This window comes from Vidua macroura, chromosome 10 (assembly GCF_024509145.1).
Source record: "Vidua macroura isolate BioBank_ID:100142 chromosome 10, ASM2450914v1, whole genome shotgun sequence".
Lineage (NCBI taxonomy): Eukaryota > Metazoa > Chordata > Aves > Passeriformes > Viduidae > Vidua > Vidua macroura.
Window position 1 is genome coordinate 11,998,109 of NC_071580.1, and position 13,436 is coordinate 12,011,544.

At 52.7% G+C, this 13,436-nt stretch overlaps 2 protein-coding genes across 5 annotated transcripts; both read left to right on the forward strand.

Annotated features, from left to right (window-relative positions):
* Window positions 1-484: 484 nt before the first annotated feature.
* Window positions 485-1,942, forward strand: LOC128812175 (phospholipase A and acyltransferase 1-like). The gene is made up of 3 exons (XM_053986417.1): window positions 485-791; window positions 975-1,243; window positions 1,627-1,942. The coding sequence occupies exons 1-3, from the start codon at window positions 680-682 to the stop codon at window positions 1,834-1,836; spliced, it is 591 nt and encodes a 196-aa protein (XP_053842392.1). The 5' UTR covers window positions 485-679; the 3' UTR covers window positions 1,837-1,942.
* A 3,933-nt stretch (window positions 1,943-5,875) lies between these two features.
* LOC128811980 (uncharacterized) lies at window positions 5,876-12,661 on the forward strand. Of its 4 annotated transcripts, XM_053986039.1 has the most exons (8): window positions 5,876-6,066; window positions 6,529-6,739; window positions 6,922-7,172; window positions 8,230-8,377; window positions 8,573-8,829; window positions 9,893-10,049; window positions 10,245-10,513; window positions 10,889-12,661. In XM_053986039.1, exons 2-8 carry the CDS (start codon window positions 6,622-6,624, stop codon window positions 11,141-11,143), a joined length of 1,455 nt encoding a protein of 484 aa, XP_053842014.1. In that variant the 5' UTR covers window positions 5,876-6,066; window positions 6,529-6,621; the 3' UTR covers window positions 11,144-12,661. The 4 variants fall into 4 exon arrangements, with proteins under 4 accessions (XP_053842014.1, XP_053842016.1, XP_053842013.1 ...); XM_053986038.1 differs by lacking the exon at window positions 5,876-6,066 and having other exon boundaries at window positions 6,460-6,739; XM_053986040.1 differs by lacking the exon at window positions 5,876-6,066 and having other exon boundaries at window positions 6,689-6,735.
* Window positions 12,662-13,436: the final 775 nt, after the last annotated feature.

Consider the following 13,436-nt stretch of genomic DNA (forward strand, 5'->3'; position numbering starts at 1 on the left):
CAGCTGCGGGGGCAGGAAGAGCGGTGACCGCAGAAGGATTGCGTAATTGCCACTACAAAAGTTTTTACAACGGGAGGACCGTGCCGGAAGCCTGGCTACGACAGAAGCGAGACAGGGGCTGGAGGTGAGCGGAGCTCGGAGGATGTGAGCGGGCGTTCCCAGCAGGATGAGGCCCCTCCAGGCTGCCGGCGGCGGGCGCGGCTCTGCCGGGCGGCCGGAGGTGCCCCAGGGCCCGGGCACGGGCTCGGCACCGCGGGCATCCCCGGGCAGCCGCGTCCCGGCACCGGAGCGGGCCCGGCCCGGCCCCGGCGGAGCCCCGAGCGGAGCGCGGCCGGGAGGGGAGCGCGGGCACCGCGGGCGGGCGAGCGGGGGCAGCCGGGGACGGCGGCAGCAGCCGGACGCCCGCCCGGCCCGGCCTCGGCCCTCGGCGGATGCGCCGGCTGCGAGCGGGGCCGTTCGCTCCCTCGCCCTGCGCCGGCGGGCGGCAGCGGCCCCGAGCCGGCTCCGGCCGAGCGGGGCCGCCGCTCCGGCAGCCGCTGCCCTCGGGGCCCGCCGCTGACACCCTCCGTGCCTGCGCTCCCGGCAGCTGCCCCTGCACAGCCCTCGCCTCCCCGCCGCGCTCTGCCCTGCGCTGAGCCAGCCCAGCTGCAGCTGCACGTCCTGACTGCGCGATCCTGAGATGGGACAGGACAATTGCAATCCCCAGCCCGGCGACCTGATCGAGATCGACCGGACAGGTTACCAGCACTGGGCCCTGTACGTGGGGGATGGCTATGTCATCCACGTGACAGGTAAGGCTTCTGCCGCCTGGCAAGGTGCAGACGGGGCGTTGGCATGCCCCAAGAGTCCTGTCTCCATCCATAGGCCCCTGTGCGTGTAGCTAGCTTTTCCAAAGGAGTCAGAAACACATCTGACGTTCTGGATGGCCAGAGAGTCTCTACACTCCTGCATTATCTCCTCCTTGGCTTACACAGATGAAGGAGCCACATCCTTTACGCTTAGCAGCTCTTCAATACGTGCCACAACGGCCAAGGTGAAGAAGGAGATCCTGAAGGATGTGGTGGGAAATGATAAATGGCGTGTCAACAACAAGTATGACCGCTACTGCACTCCTCGCCCTGTGGAGGAGATCATCCGGCGTGCTGAGCAATGGATTGACAGGGAGGTGGCATATAATGTGCTTAACAGGAACTGTGAGCACTTTGTGACAATGCTCCGCTACCGAAAAGGAGTCTCAGCGCAGGTGAGTGCCACGGGTGAGCCCCTGGGTGCCTCCCAGAGCACCTCCTGGCTGCTCACTGTGAGCCGCGGCACTGGGACACAGCCTGCAGCCCGCATGGGGACAGCCGAGTGCCAGGCGTGGGCTCCAAAGCAGCGCTGCCTCCCCAGAGCCCCTGCCCCTGGAGGGTCACTGTGCTCTGTCTGCACCCTGACAGTGCCCTCTTAGGGAGTGCCACCTCCTGGGGTACAAACCTGGGTGCTACCCCTTCTGCTATGGGGCAGAGAAGCCTCTCACTGGTTTATTTATCCTCATTATCCCTGCCTTTTCTATATTCTCATGCTAGGGGTGTGTAAATATGAGTGCTCCTCATGTTAACAGCCTGTATTTTGCTTATTCTTTTATAGGCCGCAAAAGCAGTTAGCAGTGCTGCAGCTGCTGCAGGAGCTGGGGTTGCTTTTGTTACCGAAGTGGGTCTGCCTGCTGTTGCTTGTTCTGCCGGTGTTGCTGCTGTTGCTGGTGTTGTTGTTATTGCTGGTGTTGCTGGTGCCGCTGCTGGTGTTGCTCTCCTTAGGATGATGTTGCACAGGAGCGCATCCAGGGGTTCGTTCTACTGATGGGCTGTCAGGAAGAGCTCAGAACAAGGCTGGGGGGATCTCCTGGAAACCGCAGTCACTGGTCAGCTTTTGCTACACATCCCTACAAGCCTTCCTAGGAACTGTGCCACCCCTGCTGTAAACATTAAATAAGCCTTAATAAAATATCTGAAATCCACATTCATATTTCCCTGACATTCTCCTTTATCTAGTTGAGTGTAGCTTTGTTTGCCAGTTTAACATTTTAGCCATCCTTCTCCCTGCCATCCCAGTAAGGAATAACAAGTCAAGATTGTCACCATTCAAGGTGATCCCCAGCAGCACTAGCCTGCTTGCCACGTGAGTTTTTATTTTAGTGTGTTTGATGGTATTTGTGGTAGTCTGGGAGAAATTGCAAGCGAGTTATTCATTCCTTTCCCATCCCACACACCTCCTCTCGAGGGGAGGGTTTGTTCAGCACGGATGCAGACTTTTCTGCCTGTTTTGATCATCTAGCTCCTGTAGGCTCTTTCTGTGTATCACTGAAATAAAAAGGACTGCTGAGGGTTTACTGTGTTTTCCAGCTGAGTCCTGGTGTGTGTGTGTGTTCTGGTACAAAAGGCAGAAGATGGCAAATGAAGGCGGGAACCTTCCCGGAAGAGAAAGAAGACCCCTCCTTCCAGATGATTATGATTTCGAAAGTACGGGTCTTCCCGGCAGAAATGAGGAAAGAGGAATCAGAGTTCTTCAGTGGAAAATGCACAGCCCGGAGCGGCCAAGAGCCCAATCCGCGGAGCGCGCAATCCGCGGAGCGCCGCTGTCCCGCCCGGCGCCGCTCTGCCCGCGGGCTGCAGCGCCGGCTGCGGCCGGCAGGGGCGCTGCGAGGGCGGGCGGGGCACGGGCGTGCCGGGGCCGGGCCGGGGGAGCCGCGGGGAATCCGCGCAGCAGCGGCGGCACGGGCGGGCACCGCCACACCGCGGGGCCAGAACACAGCACCGCCACCGCCACACCGCGGGGCCAGAGCACAGCACCGCCACCGCCACACCGCGGGCCAGAGCACAGCACCGCCACCGCCACACCGCGGGGCCAGAGCACAGCACCGCCACCGCCACACCGCGGGGCCAGAACACAGCACCGCCACCGCCACACCGCGGGGCCAGAACACAGCACCGCCACCGCCACACCGCGGGGCCAGAGCACAGCACCGCCACCGCCACACCGCGGGGCCAGAGCACAGCACCGCCACCGCCACACCGCGGGCCAGAACACAGCACCGCCACCGCCACACCGCGGGGCCAGAACACGGCGCAGCCAAGTCCCGGCACAGAGCGCACCACTGCCCGCGGCAACCTGCGACGGCTCCGCGTCCCCCGAGCGCAGGAGAGCACCACCAGCTACAAAACTGCCAACCCCCCATTCCACTCCCCAAACCATTCTTTTGAATGCCCAGAGCTATCAGCCAATTCCGTTATAGGACTTATTCACCCGCCATTCCACCTCCACGCAGTCACCCTCTCCTACTCCCAAGTTTTTCACCATGACAAAGGGAAAAATTCACTAAGAAGCCTCAATCCATAAGAATGGGAAAGTCCTGGGTGCCTGGTCTGCAAAAGGACAGGCAGGGAATGTGCCACGTCTTGAGACCTTAGGCAGCTTGTGCTGCCTTAAGTGAGCAGCTTCTGGGAGCTGGGGAGATAGGAAGGAAGGGCAGGTCTTACAGGCTGTATCCTTCTGTGTTTTACAGGGTCATTCTCATTTTGGTGCGATGGTGTTTTGCTCCGTTTTTACCTGCCTACAAGGTGTTCCTTTCCCTGGCTTTTCTGGCTCTCTTTGGCTGCAGCAGACCCCCGGCATTGGGAGGTCTGACAGGAAAACGCCAGATACCTTTTTGTCTGTTAGCTTTCTTCCACTCCGCCGTCAAAATTTCCCACTTCACCCCTGTTTGTGTCGTGATTGTTGGCCTTGATCCTGAACAAGCCTGCTAGGTGATTTTTATGATCCCTTTCAACTCTCAACCCATTCTCGGATTCTGCTCTTGGAGCTGCCAAAACACTGAGGGGCTTAAAGAATTGCAAAGGCATCCAGGAGCCTTTAACCCTCGGAGCTGCGGCCATTCTCTCTTCAGTGACCAAATGTTGATTCCACAGCGTTCACAAGCGTTCTAAAGCACCAGTTCAATCTTCCAGCCAGCAGGAAGGCAAAGCCAGGATTCCTGCAGTGCTGGGGGGGAGGGATGTGAAGAATGAGCTGTGCAGCACCAATGCTTCATCTCCCAATGTACTGAGCCACACCCTTTCCTTGTCACTAAGCTGATGTGAGCATTGCATTGGAAGAAAACTGTTCAGGCTGAGTGTGCTTTATTTACCTTAGTCTGGAGGATCTGTCTGAAGTGTTTGGAGCCAGGTTACCTGCACCCCACCTGTGAGACACAGAATCCTGTGTTGCTTTTCTTACAGGCACCTGCCTGGACTGCAGGGACAGATGAGAGCAGAACACCGGTCTGTGAGAGGCTGGCTGGCTCTGTCTGCTCTGAACAGTTTGTCCAGGTTTAACCCCAGCCAGCAACAAAGCACCAGGCAGCCACTTGCCCCTCCCCTGCCAGCCCCATCAGGGAGGGAATCGGAAGAGTTGAAGTTAAAATCTTGTGTCTTGAGAAAGACTGGTTTAGTAGGTAAACCAAAAGTTTTGCAAGCTAGCAAAGAAAAAGAAATAATCAATTCATTGTTTTTTTAAACATTAATTTTTCAATGTTTGAAATGATCAAGCCAAGAATTCCTGTTGTTTTTCTGCTGCCCTTTGTTATTACATCCCAAAACATTTTTTAATTTTAATAGAGGAAAACATGATCTAATGAAGCTGAAGCTGAAACTCCTTCTTGGATTCCTGGAAATATAATCAAAACTTTTTTCGCAGCTAAACCAGTTAGGTGGTTTTGCAGTTGGCAATAAGTACAGTCAAGGCTGTTCTTTTCCCAAAAGCCAAGAAAAATATCCATGTATGTGCTCTGAGGCACAGCCAGGACAGGCACAGCCTCTCCCTAAATGGAGGGGCTTTTGTAGGGATTTCAGCCATGTGAATCTGGTTCACATCAGTGGATGAAAACTTGGGCTGGAGCCCCAGCACCGTGCAGCCCCGAGCCGGGCTGTAGGGTCTCACCTCACTCTCTTTACTGTGTTTGCAGGTGAGTTGACTAAAAATAATCCATGCTTTTTGCTGCATAAAAATAATCCATGCTTTTTCTTGTGCATTCATATGGGGCCATTTGAAATCCCTCTGCAGCATCCTCTGCAATTTGTGGTACTGACTGTTTGACTGGTACCTGTTATAGATACATATTAAAATACTGGCTTTTTGCAAATGTTAAGATGGATTTTATATGTGTGATGTTAAAGTAACTTTGTTATAAATATATAGTTTTTATTTCTGTTGTTAATTAAGCTTAGACATTGTAGAGAAATAGCTATGTGTGTGTTAAAATGCCTGCTTGGATGGGATAACATCCAATTAACACAGGATGAGGACAGCTGCTACAGATATGCCTACTATCAGCACTCACCGTCTGAAGACAGTGTGGACTAAGGCCCAAACTGGAAGTGATAAAGAGAAGGAGCCAAGAAACACACATTATCTAAAAGGGCAGACCCAAGGAGGGAGCGTGTAAAGTAGTTCCTGGAAAATGTAAACTAGTTTATGGATATGCATAAGGTCTATGAATATGCAACGGGCTGATGTAAGGTAAAAGGTATTTAAGGGGTACCCTGGAAGGTAACAGGGTGGTCTTGGCTGAGTGACAAGACACAGCCGGCCATAATAACCTTTGCTCTATGGTCCTTGTCTCCTATTGTCCTTTATTAAACTTTTTAAATTTTCACAGGAGAGTGAATGTGTTTTTCACAGTACCCAAGGCAAGTTTTAATCAGCATCCAGGGGTGGTTGTTCTGCCAAGTAATGCCCTGTGGAATGACAGGGTTAGTGCTGTTGCCCATCACTTGACAGGAGGACCACTTGGGAACAGAGGCTCACTGCAATGAGGCGGCAGCTCGGCTTCCTCGGGTACAAGATGAGATTTTCCAATCAACAGGTGATCTTCTTGGTACCACGACTGGAAGCGGAGCCTTCTTCGGAGTGGGCGTGAAGTGTGATGGGAGAGGCCGGCTGCGGAGCGGTGCTGGCAGTGAGCCCAGCAGAATTCGCGGAATTACCTCTGCCGTGACATTTATAATGGGACAGCGGGCAGCGAGAGACCACGGCAGCAACGGGACAGGGGCTGAGGTGAGCGGAGCTCGGAGGATGCGAGCGGGCGTTCCCAGCAGGATGAGGCCCCTCCAGGCTGCCGGCGGCGGGCGCGGCTCTGCCGGGCGGCCGGAGGTGCCCCAGGGCCCGGGCACGGGCTCGGCACCGCGGGCATCCCCGGGCAGCCGCGTCCCGGCACCGGAGCGGGCCCGGCCCGGCCCCGGCGGAGCCCCGAGCGGAGCGCGGCCGGGAGGGGAGCGCGGGCACCGCGGGCGGGCGAGCGGGGGCAGCCGGGGACGGCGGCAGCAGCCGGACGCCCGCCCGGCCCGGCCTCGGCCCTCGGCGGATGCGCCGGCTGCGAGCGGGGCCGTTCGCTCCCTCGCCCTGCGCCGGCGGGCGGCAGCGGCCCCGAGCCGGCTCCGGCCGAGCGGGGCCGCCGCTCCGGCAGCCGCTGCCCTCGGGGCCCGCCGCTGACACCCTCCGTGCCTGCGCTCCCGGCAGCTGCCCCTGCACAGCCCTCGCCTCCCCGCCGCGCTCTGCCCTGCGCTGAGCCAGCCCAGCTGCAGCTGCACGTCCTGACTGCGCGATCCTGAGATGGGACAGGACAATTGCAAACCCCAGACTGGGGACCTGATCGAGATCGACCGGCGACGGCATCAGCACTGGGCCCTGTACGTGGGGGATGGCTATGTCATCAACTTGATACCTGTAGGTAAGAGTATTGCAGACTGGCAAGGTGCAGGGTGCTCCCGGAGCTCTATATCCCTCCATGGGCTGCTGGTAGACCCTGTGTGTGTAGATGACCTTTCTAGAAGCAAATTAAACCCTTCTGAGGTCTTAGAGGGGCCACAGGGGGTCTGCTTGCCTGCATTATCTCCTCCCTACCATATACAGGCAAACAGGACCTAAAGCTGGGAGACTACAAGATGCCAGTGTTCATCAGAAAGGTGAAGAAGCAGCGCCTGAAGGAAGTAGTGCAAAAAAAAAAATGGCGTGTCAATAACGAGTGTGATCAGTACCACACCCCTCTCCCCGTGAAGGAGATCATTCAGTGTGCTGAGCATTATATTGACAAGGAGTTGACATATCGTGAGTTTGGTAGCAACTGTGAGCACTTTGTGAAAAAACTCCGCTATGGTGGCCAGGTGAGTGCCACGGGTGAGCCCCTGGGTGCCTCCCAGAGCACCTCCTGGCTGCTCGCTGTGAGCCGCGGCACTGGGACACAGCCTGCAGCCCGCATGGGGACAGCCGAGTGCCAGGCGTGGGCTCCAAAGCAGCGCTGCCTCCCCAGAGCCCCTGCCCCTGGAGGGTCACTGTGCTCTGTCTGCACCCTGACAGTGCCCTCTTAGGGAGTGCCACCTCCTGGGGTACAAACTTGGGTGCTACCCCTTCTGCTCATGGAGCACATATCTCTTGTTGATTTAATTATCCTGATTATCCCTGTCTATTCTCCATTACCATACCTGGAGCTAAATGAAAGTGCTCCTTTGTTTCCAGCCTGAGTTTTGCTTTCCCTTTACCTGCCAAGATAGCAATTGTTTGCATGCTGGCAGTAGGGTCTGTGCTGTTGCCTTCACTGTGTGGGTGGGCTTGCTGGGGCTGAAATGCAGAGAGACAGAGAGCACTGATGGGCCATCAGGAAAAGCTCAGAGAAAGGCTTCAGAGGGAAAGCCAAGGGATTCCTTGGCTGCATGGGGTCTCTGCCCTGCTTTTGCCATCCTTACAGAAAGAATTAAATGAAAGCTTTAATAAAATGTACATACCCAAACTCATAATGCCTAGAATCTTCTTCTATATGAATACAGGTTTGTGTGCAAGTTCAGCATTGTGGCCTTTGCTTCTCCCTGCCATCCCATTAAGAAATACCAAGTCAAGCATATCATCAATTCAAGGTGATCCCCAGCAGCGCTGGCCTGTTTGTCACATCTGCTTTTACTTTTTGTCTGTGATGATTTTTGTGGTAGTCTGCAAGCACTTGGAAGCAAATTCTCCTTTCCTTATCCTGCCACCTCCCATCCAGTGCTTTGCTGAGGACTGGTGCAAGCTTTTTACTCTCATCCTTGTTTTATCAGCTACATCCTATTGGCTCTTTCTGTGGAAAAACTGATTATTTTAACTTTAACTTTCTCACCAAGTAAACTAAATTTCTTTCTCACCAAGTAAACTAAATTCAGTGCTGAGTGTTAACGGTGTGTTTTCCAGCTGAAGGCTTTTGTAGCTGGTGAATTGCCCATTCTTGGTATGACAGAAGACACGGATTACCCCAACCCTGGGGACCTGATCGAGATCAAAAGGGGACACTGGGCCCTTTACCTGGGGAAAGGATATGTCATCCATGTGACTGATACAGGTAAGGCTGGTGCAGCCCGGCAGGGTGCAGAATGGATGCTGGGGTGCTCCAGGAGTCCTATGTCCTTCCATGGGCTGCTGGTGGACCCTGTGTGTGTAGATGAGCTTTCCAGGAGCAGTCCAAAAGCCATCTGAGGTTTTGGGGGGGCCAGAGAGGATCTGCCTGCCTGCCTTATCTCCTCCTTGCCTTCCTTAGATGAAAGAGCCCCGTCCCTGTCAGCCAGCAGGAAGTCAATACTCACTAGAAAGGCCAGGGTTACGAAGGAGCTCCTGGAAAAGGTGGCTGTAAATGATGACTGGGCTGTCAACAACAACTATGACCATTTCCGCACTCCTCTTCCCGTGGAGGAGATCATCTGGCGTGCTGAGGGTTGCATTGGCAAGGAGCTGCCATGTGATGTGCTCAGCACAGGCTCTGAGGATTTTGTGACACAACTCCGCTATGGTGGCCAGGTGAGTGCCACGGGTGAGCCCCTGGGTGCTTCCCAGAGCACCTCCTGGCTGCTCGCTGTGAGCCGCGGCACTGGGACACAGCCTGCAGCCCGCATGGGGACAGCCGAGTGCCAGGCGTGGGCTCCAAAGCAGTGCTGCCTCCCCAGAGCCCCTGCCCCTGGAGGGTCACTGTGCTCTGTCTGCACCCTGACAGTGCCCTCTTAGGGAGTGCCACTCCTAGGGCTACAAACCTGGGTGCTACCCCTTCTGCTCATGGGGCACATATCTCTTGTTGATTTAATTATCCTGATTATCCCTGTCTATTCTCCATTACCATACCTGGGGCTAAATGAAAGTGCTCCTTTGTTTCCAGCCTGAGTTTTGCTTTCCCTTTACCTGCCAAGATAGCAATTGTTTGCATGCTGGCAGTAGGGTCTGTGCTGTTGCCTTCACTGTGTGGGTGGGCTTGCTGGGGCTGAAATGCAGAGAGACAGAGAGCACTGATGGGCCATCAGGAAAAGCTCAGAGAAAGGCTTCAGAGGGAAAGCCAAGGGATTCCTTGGCTGCATGGGGTCTCTGCCCTGCTTTTGCCATCCTTACAGAAAGAATTAAATGAAAGCTTTAATAAAATGTACATACCCAAACTCATAATGCCTAGAATCTTCTTCTATATGAATACAGGTTTGTGTGCAAGTTCAGCATTGTGGCCTTTGCTTCTCCCTGCCATCCCATTGAGAAATACCAAGTCAAGCATATCATCAATTCAAGGTGATCCCCAGCAGCGCTGGCCTGTTTGTCACATCTGCTTTTACTTTTTGTCTGTGATGATTTTTGTGGTTGTGGTAGTCTGCAAGCACTTGGAAGCAAATTCTCCTTTCCTTATCCTGCCACCTCCCATCCAGTGCTTTGCTGAGGACTGGTGCAAGCTTTTTACTCTCATCCTTGTTTTATCAGCTACATCCTATTGGCTCTTTCTGTGGAAAAACTGATTATTTTAACTTTAACTTTCTCACCAAGTAAACTAAATTTCTTTCTCACCAAGTAAACTAAATTCAGTGCTGAGTGTTAACGGTGTGTTTTCCAGCTGAAGGCTTTTGTAGCTGGTGAATTGCCCATTCTTGGTATGACAGAAGACACGGATTACCCCAACCCTGGGGACCTGATCGAGATCAAAAGGGGACTTTACACACACTGGGCCCTTTACCTGGGGAAAGGATATGTCATCCATGTGACTGATACAGGTAAGGCTGGTGCAGCCCGGCAGGGTGCAGAATGGATGCTGGGGTGCTCCAGGAGTCCTATGTCCTTCCATGGGCTGCTGGTGGACCCTGTGTGTGTAGATGAGCTTTCCAGGAGCAGTCCAAAAGCCATCTGAGGTTTTGGGGGGGCCAGAGAGGATCTGCCTGCCTGCCTTATCTCCTCCTTGCCTTCCTTAGATGAAGGAGCTCCAGCTCTGTCAGTCAGCAGTAGGACAATACTCAGTAGAAAGGCCAAAGTGAAGAAGGAGCTCCTGAAGGATGTGGTGGGATATGATGAATGGTGTGTCAACAACAAGTATGACTGTCAGCGCATTCCTTTCCCAATGGCGGAGATCATCCGGCGTGCTGAGCACCAGATTGATAAGGAGGTGCCCTATCGTTTGTTTCTCAAGAACTGTGAGCACTTTGTGACAAGGCTTCGCTACGGAGAGGGAGTCTCTGCACAGGTGAGTGCCACGGGTGACCCCCTGGGTGCCTCCCAGAGCACCTCCTGGCTGCTCGCTGTGAGCCGCGGCACTGGGACACAGCCTGCAGCCCGCATGGGGACAGCCGAGTGCCAGGCGTGGGCTCCAAAGCAGCGCTGCCTCCCCAGAGCCCCTGCCCCTGGAGGGTCACTGTGCTCTGTCTGCACCCTGACAGTGCCCTCTTAGGGAGTGCCACTCCTAGGGCTACAAACCTGGGTGCTACCCCTTCTGCTATGGGGCACATCTGACCCGGATTCAATTACCCTGATTATCTGTGCCTGTTCTCAGTTATCATGTCTGGGGGTAAATATAAGTACTTATAATATCTCTAACCTGTGTTTTACTTTCCCTTTACAGGCCAAGAAAGCACTTCAAAATATCAATTCCATTTCTTCTGCAGTGTCAGCTGGGATTGGAGCTGCCAGTCTTATTGCTGTGGCCAGTATTCCTGTGTTTGGGCTTCCTCTTATGGCCTGTGTTCCTTTTGTGGCTGCTGGTGGTGGTGGTCTTCTTGCCAGTATTGGTTTCACTTCCAGCAATATTGCTCATTCCTTCACTTCTGCCAAATTTGAAAAGGCAGGGAAAGATATACTAGAACAGAGTTGCTGTTAGGAAGAGCTCAAGCAAGGCATGGAGTCCCTGGTCACTGTTCAGCTTTTGCCGCAAGTGTAATGGAGACTTACTAGCAACTGCTGTGATAATTAATTCAAAGACCTATTAAAATGTAAAACTCCAAACTCATCTTGCCTAAAATCATCTTTTATCTGTTTGAGGATAGCTTTGTGTGCAAGTAATTTCTCCTTATATACCCTCCTCCACCTGCCTAAGACACTGACTTCTTTCTCAAGTTTTTGGGTGTTTTTTTCCCCAGGTCTCCCAAAGTCCCATTTTATAGCAAACCCTCTTTCTGGGCCTTCACCAGCCAGCCAGACAGTACTCAGACCCTTCTAGCTCCCTTTCTTCTTTTGGAAGAGATAAAGTTGTATTATGGGGCTTTTTCCCAACTCTCAGGGTCCCTACAGTCAATCTATACCCTGACTGTAATTATACAGCTTTTCAGATCCTTTTCAACTTGAAGCCCTGTATGGCCTTTCTCCCCTGCTGAGTGATACCAATAAAGATTAAAACCAATGGTGAGAACCATGTACTGATAAACAGTGGGGATGCAACAATGACTCAAAACACCAGAATGGTACCAACAAACTGAATCAGGCCCTTAATAGTCAGGTGTTCAGAGCAAAGCAGAAGCTTGACCTTCCCTGCTCAAAACAGAAAACACAAATCCTACTTTCAGCTACAGTACTGTGGGTTTAGTGCTGCAGATGGTTTCTGTGTTTAGGATCTATGTTTAGGGTCTCTCAGAAGACTAGAAAACAGTTCAAATTCCATAGACAAATATTTTTGCCTTAAGGTATTGCAGAGCAAATTAACTACCCTTCATCTGCAGCAGTTTGTTTCTTTTGTTTTATTCTGCAGCTAGAATTTTAATACCCAGATTAAGCTGCTGTTGTTTTTACATTACTAATTTGCTCAACAGTTCTGGGAATCAAGCACATTTCTACACAAACAGGTAATGATCTTCACATACATTTTGTTAAAAGGCATTTTTACTGGCTGCTCCATGACTGTCTGCAGCATCTGGATTGAAAGATTTTTAAGTAAGGGCAGGCAAATCTATTCTGCGGTCACCATTATATTTTGCCCTTTCCACTTCTGTACCTGATTGAGAAACATTAGCTACCATGCACAAAGCTCTCCTAACATCACAAAAAACCTCCCAGAACTGAAATTTGAGGGTCAAGCCCAATTCAAACCCTCATTCTTCTATATTTGTTTACAGTTCCTGAGGAATTAAGCTGGTTTATCAGCACCTTTGAGAGCTGTGCACTCCTGCTCACAACTCCATACCTCAGAGCAGGCAGCAATACCCTGTGAGCAAACTCACCAGATCAGCTCCAGCAGACACTGGAGGTTGGGGACTTTGGAGGTGAAAGATGAGGTCACAGACACATCCTGTTCTAACATTGATATCACTGCATGGACCACTTTCAAAGCCTGAAATCCATGACAGTCACAAGGTGGAAAAATATCCTTCCCACCTCATAATTAATAAACAATGAACTGTTTTTTCAGAAAGGTGTCATGTCTTGTTTATGCTTAATATGCAATATCTGTAATTAGTGGAGACTGGGGGAGAAAGCTTTCCTTTGGGGGATGTGGAGGAGTATCTTTGAGCTCACACCCCCAAACTATGCCAGGTTCTTTTCAGCTCTGTTAGGCCGCTGGACAGCACCAGCAACCATGCAGGAGTTGCTGGAGTTGGGGCTATTTGTAAATGTGGGGGTCTGCCTTGGCATTTTTCTCTCAGCCTCATTTAGTGCTGCCTTCTGTGTTGTGCTGGAGAGGGGCAGTGGCTCTGTCTGAGTGAGGGGTGCTGGTACTCCAGATGCAGAGGGGTGCCTGTAAGGGAACTGGCAGAGAAGCAGCTGCGAAGGATGCAAGGGGGGATTGCTTTTGGAGAAAGGGAGGGTGGGAAAGATCAGCCTGGAGCAGCACTAGATGGGACAATCACACTTCAATAAAACACGTTATTGATTTGGTTCCAGAAGAAAAAAAAGGGGAACCTTACTTGAGTTCTGAAACCCTTCAACAAGGCTGGACTTCTGGCCAGGGACATCCTGCCAGAGATAGGCACATTCACCATTAACTGCAAGAAAAAGCAATGGGCTGCCTTGGCAGTATTTGTGCTTCCATTGCTCCACTGAGGCAGGATTAGACCTCCCTGGTGGGTCCCTGGCACTTGTCCTAATCCCAATTCTCAAACCTTGACATTGTTTTGCTCCCCTTAGGGTTTAGCTCTAACTGAATATTTATCCTGCTGTTTTCTGCCTCACCTGTTCTGTCA

Coding starts and splice junctions, on each gene's coding strand:
- LOC128812175 (XM_053986417.1), top strand. CDS start 680: ATGGGACAGGACAATTGCAATCCCCAGCCCGGCGACCTGATCGAGATC. Junction 792..974: donor CTATGTCATCCACGTGACAG/GTAAGGCTTCTG, acceptor TGGCTTACACAG/ATGAAGGAGCCACATCCTTT. Junction 1,244..1,626: donor GAAAAGGAGTCTCAGCGCAG/GTGAGTGCCACG, acceptor ATTCTTTTATAG/GCCGCAAAAGCAGTTAGCAG.
- LOC128811980 (XM_053986039.1), top strand. CDS start 6,622: ATGGGACAGGACAATTGCAAACCCCAGACTGGGGACCTGATCGAGATC. Junction 8,378..8,572: donor CATCCATGTGACTGATACAG/GTAAGGCTGGTG, acceptor TGCCTTCCTTAG/ATGAAAGAGCCCCGTCCCTG. Junction 8,830..9,892: donor AACTCCGCTATGGTGGCCAG/GTGAGTGCCACG, acceptor TGTGTTTTCCAG/CTGAAGGCTTTTGTAGCTGG.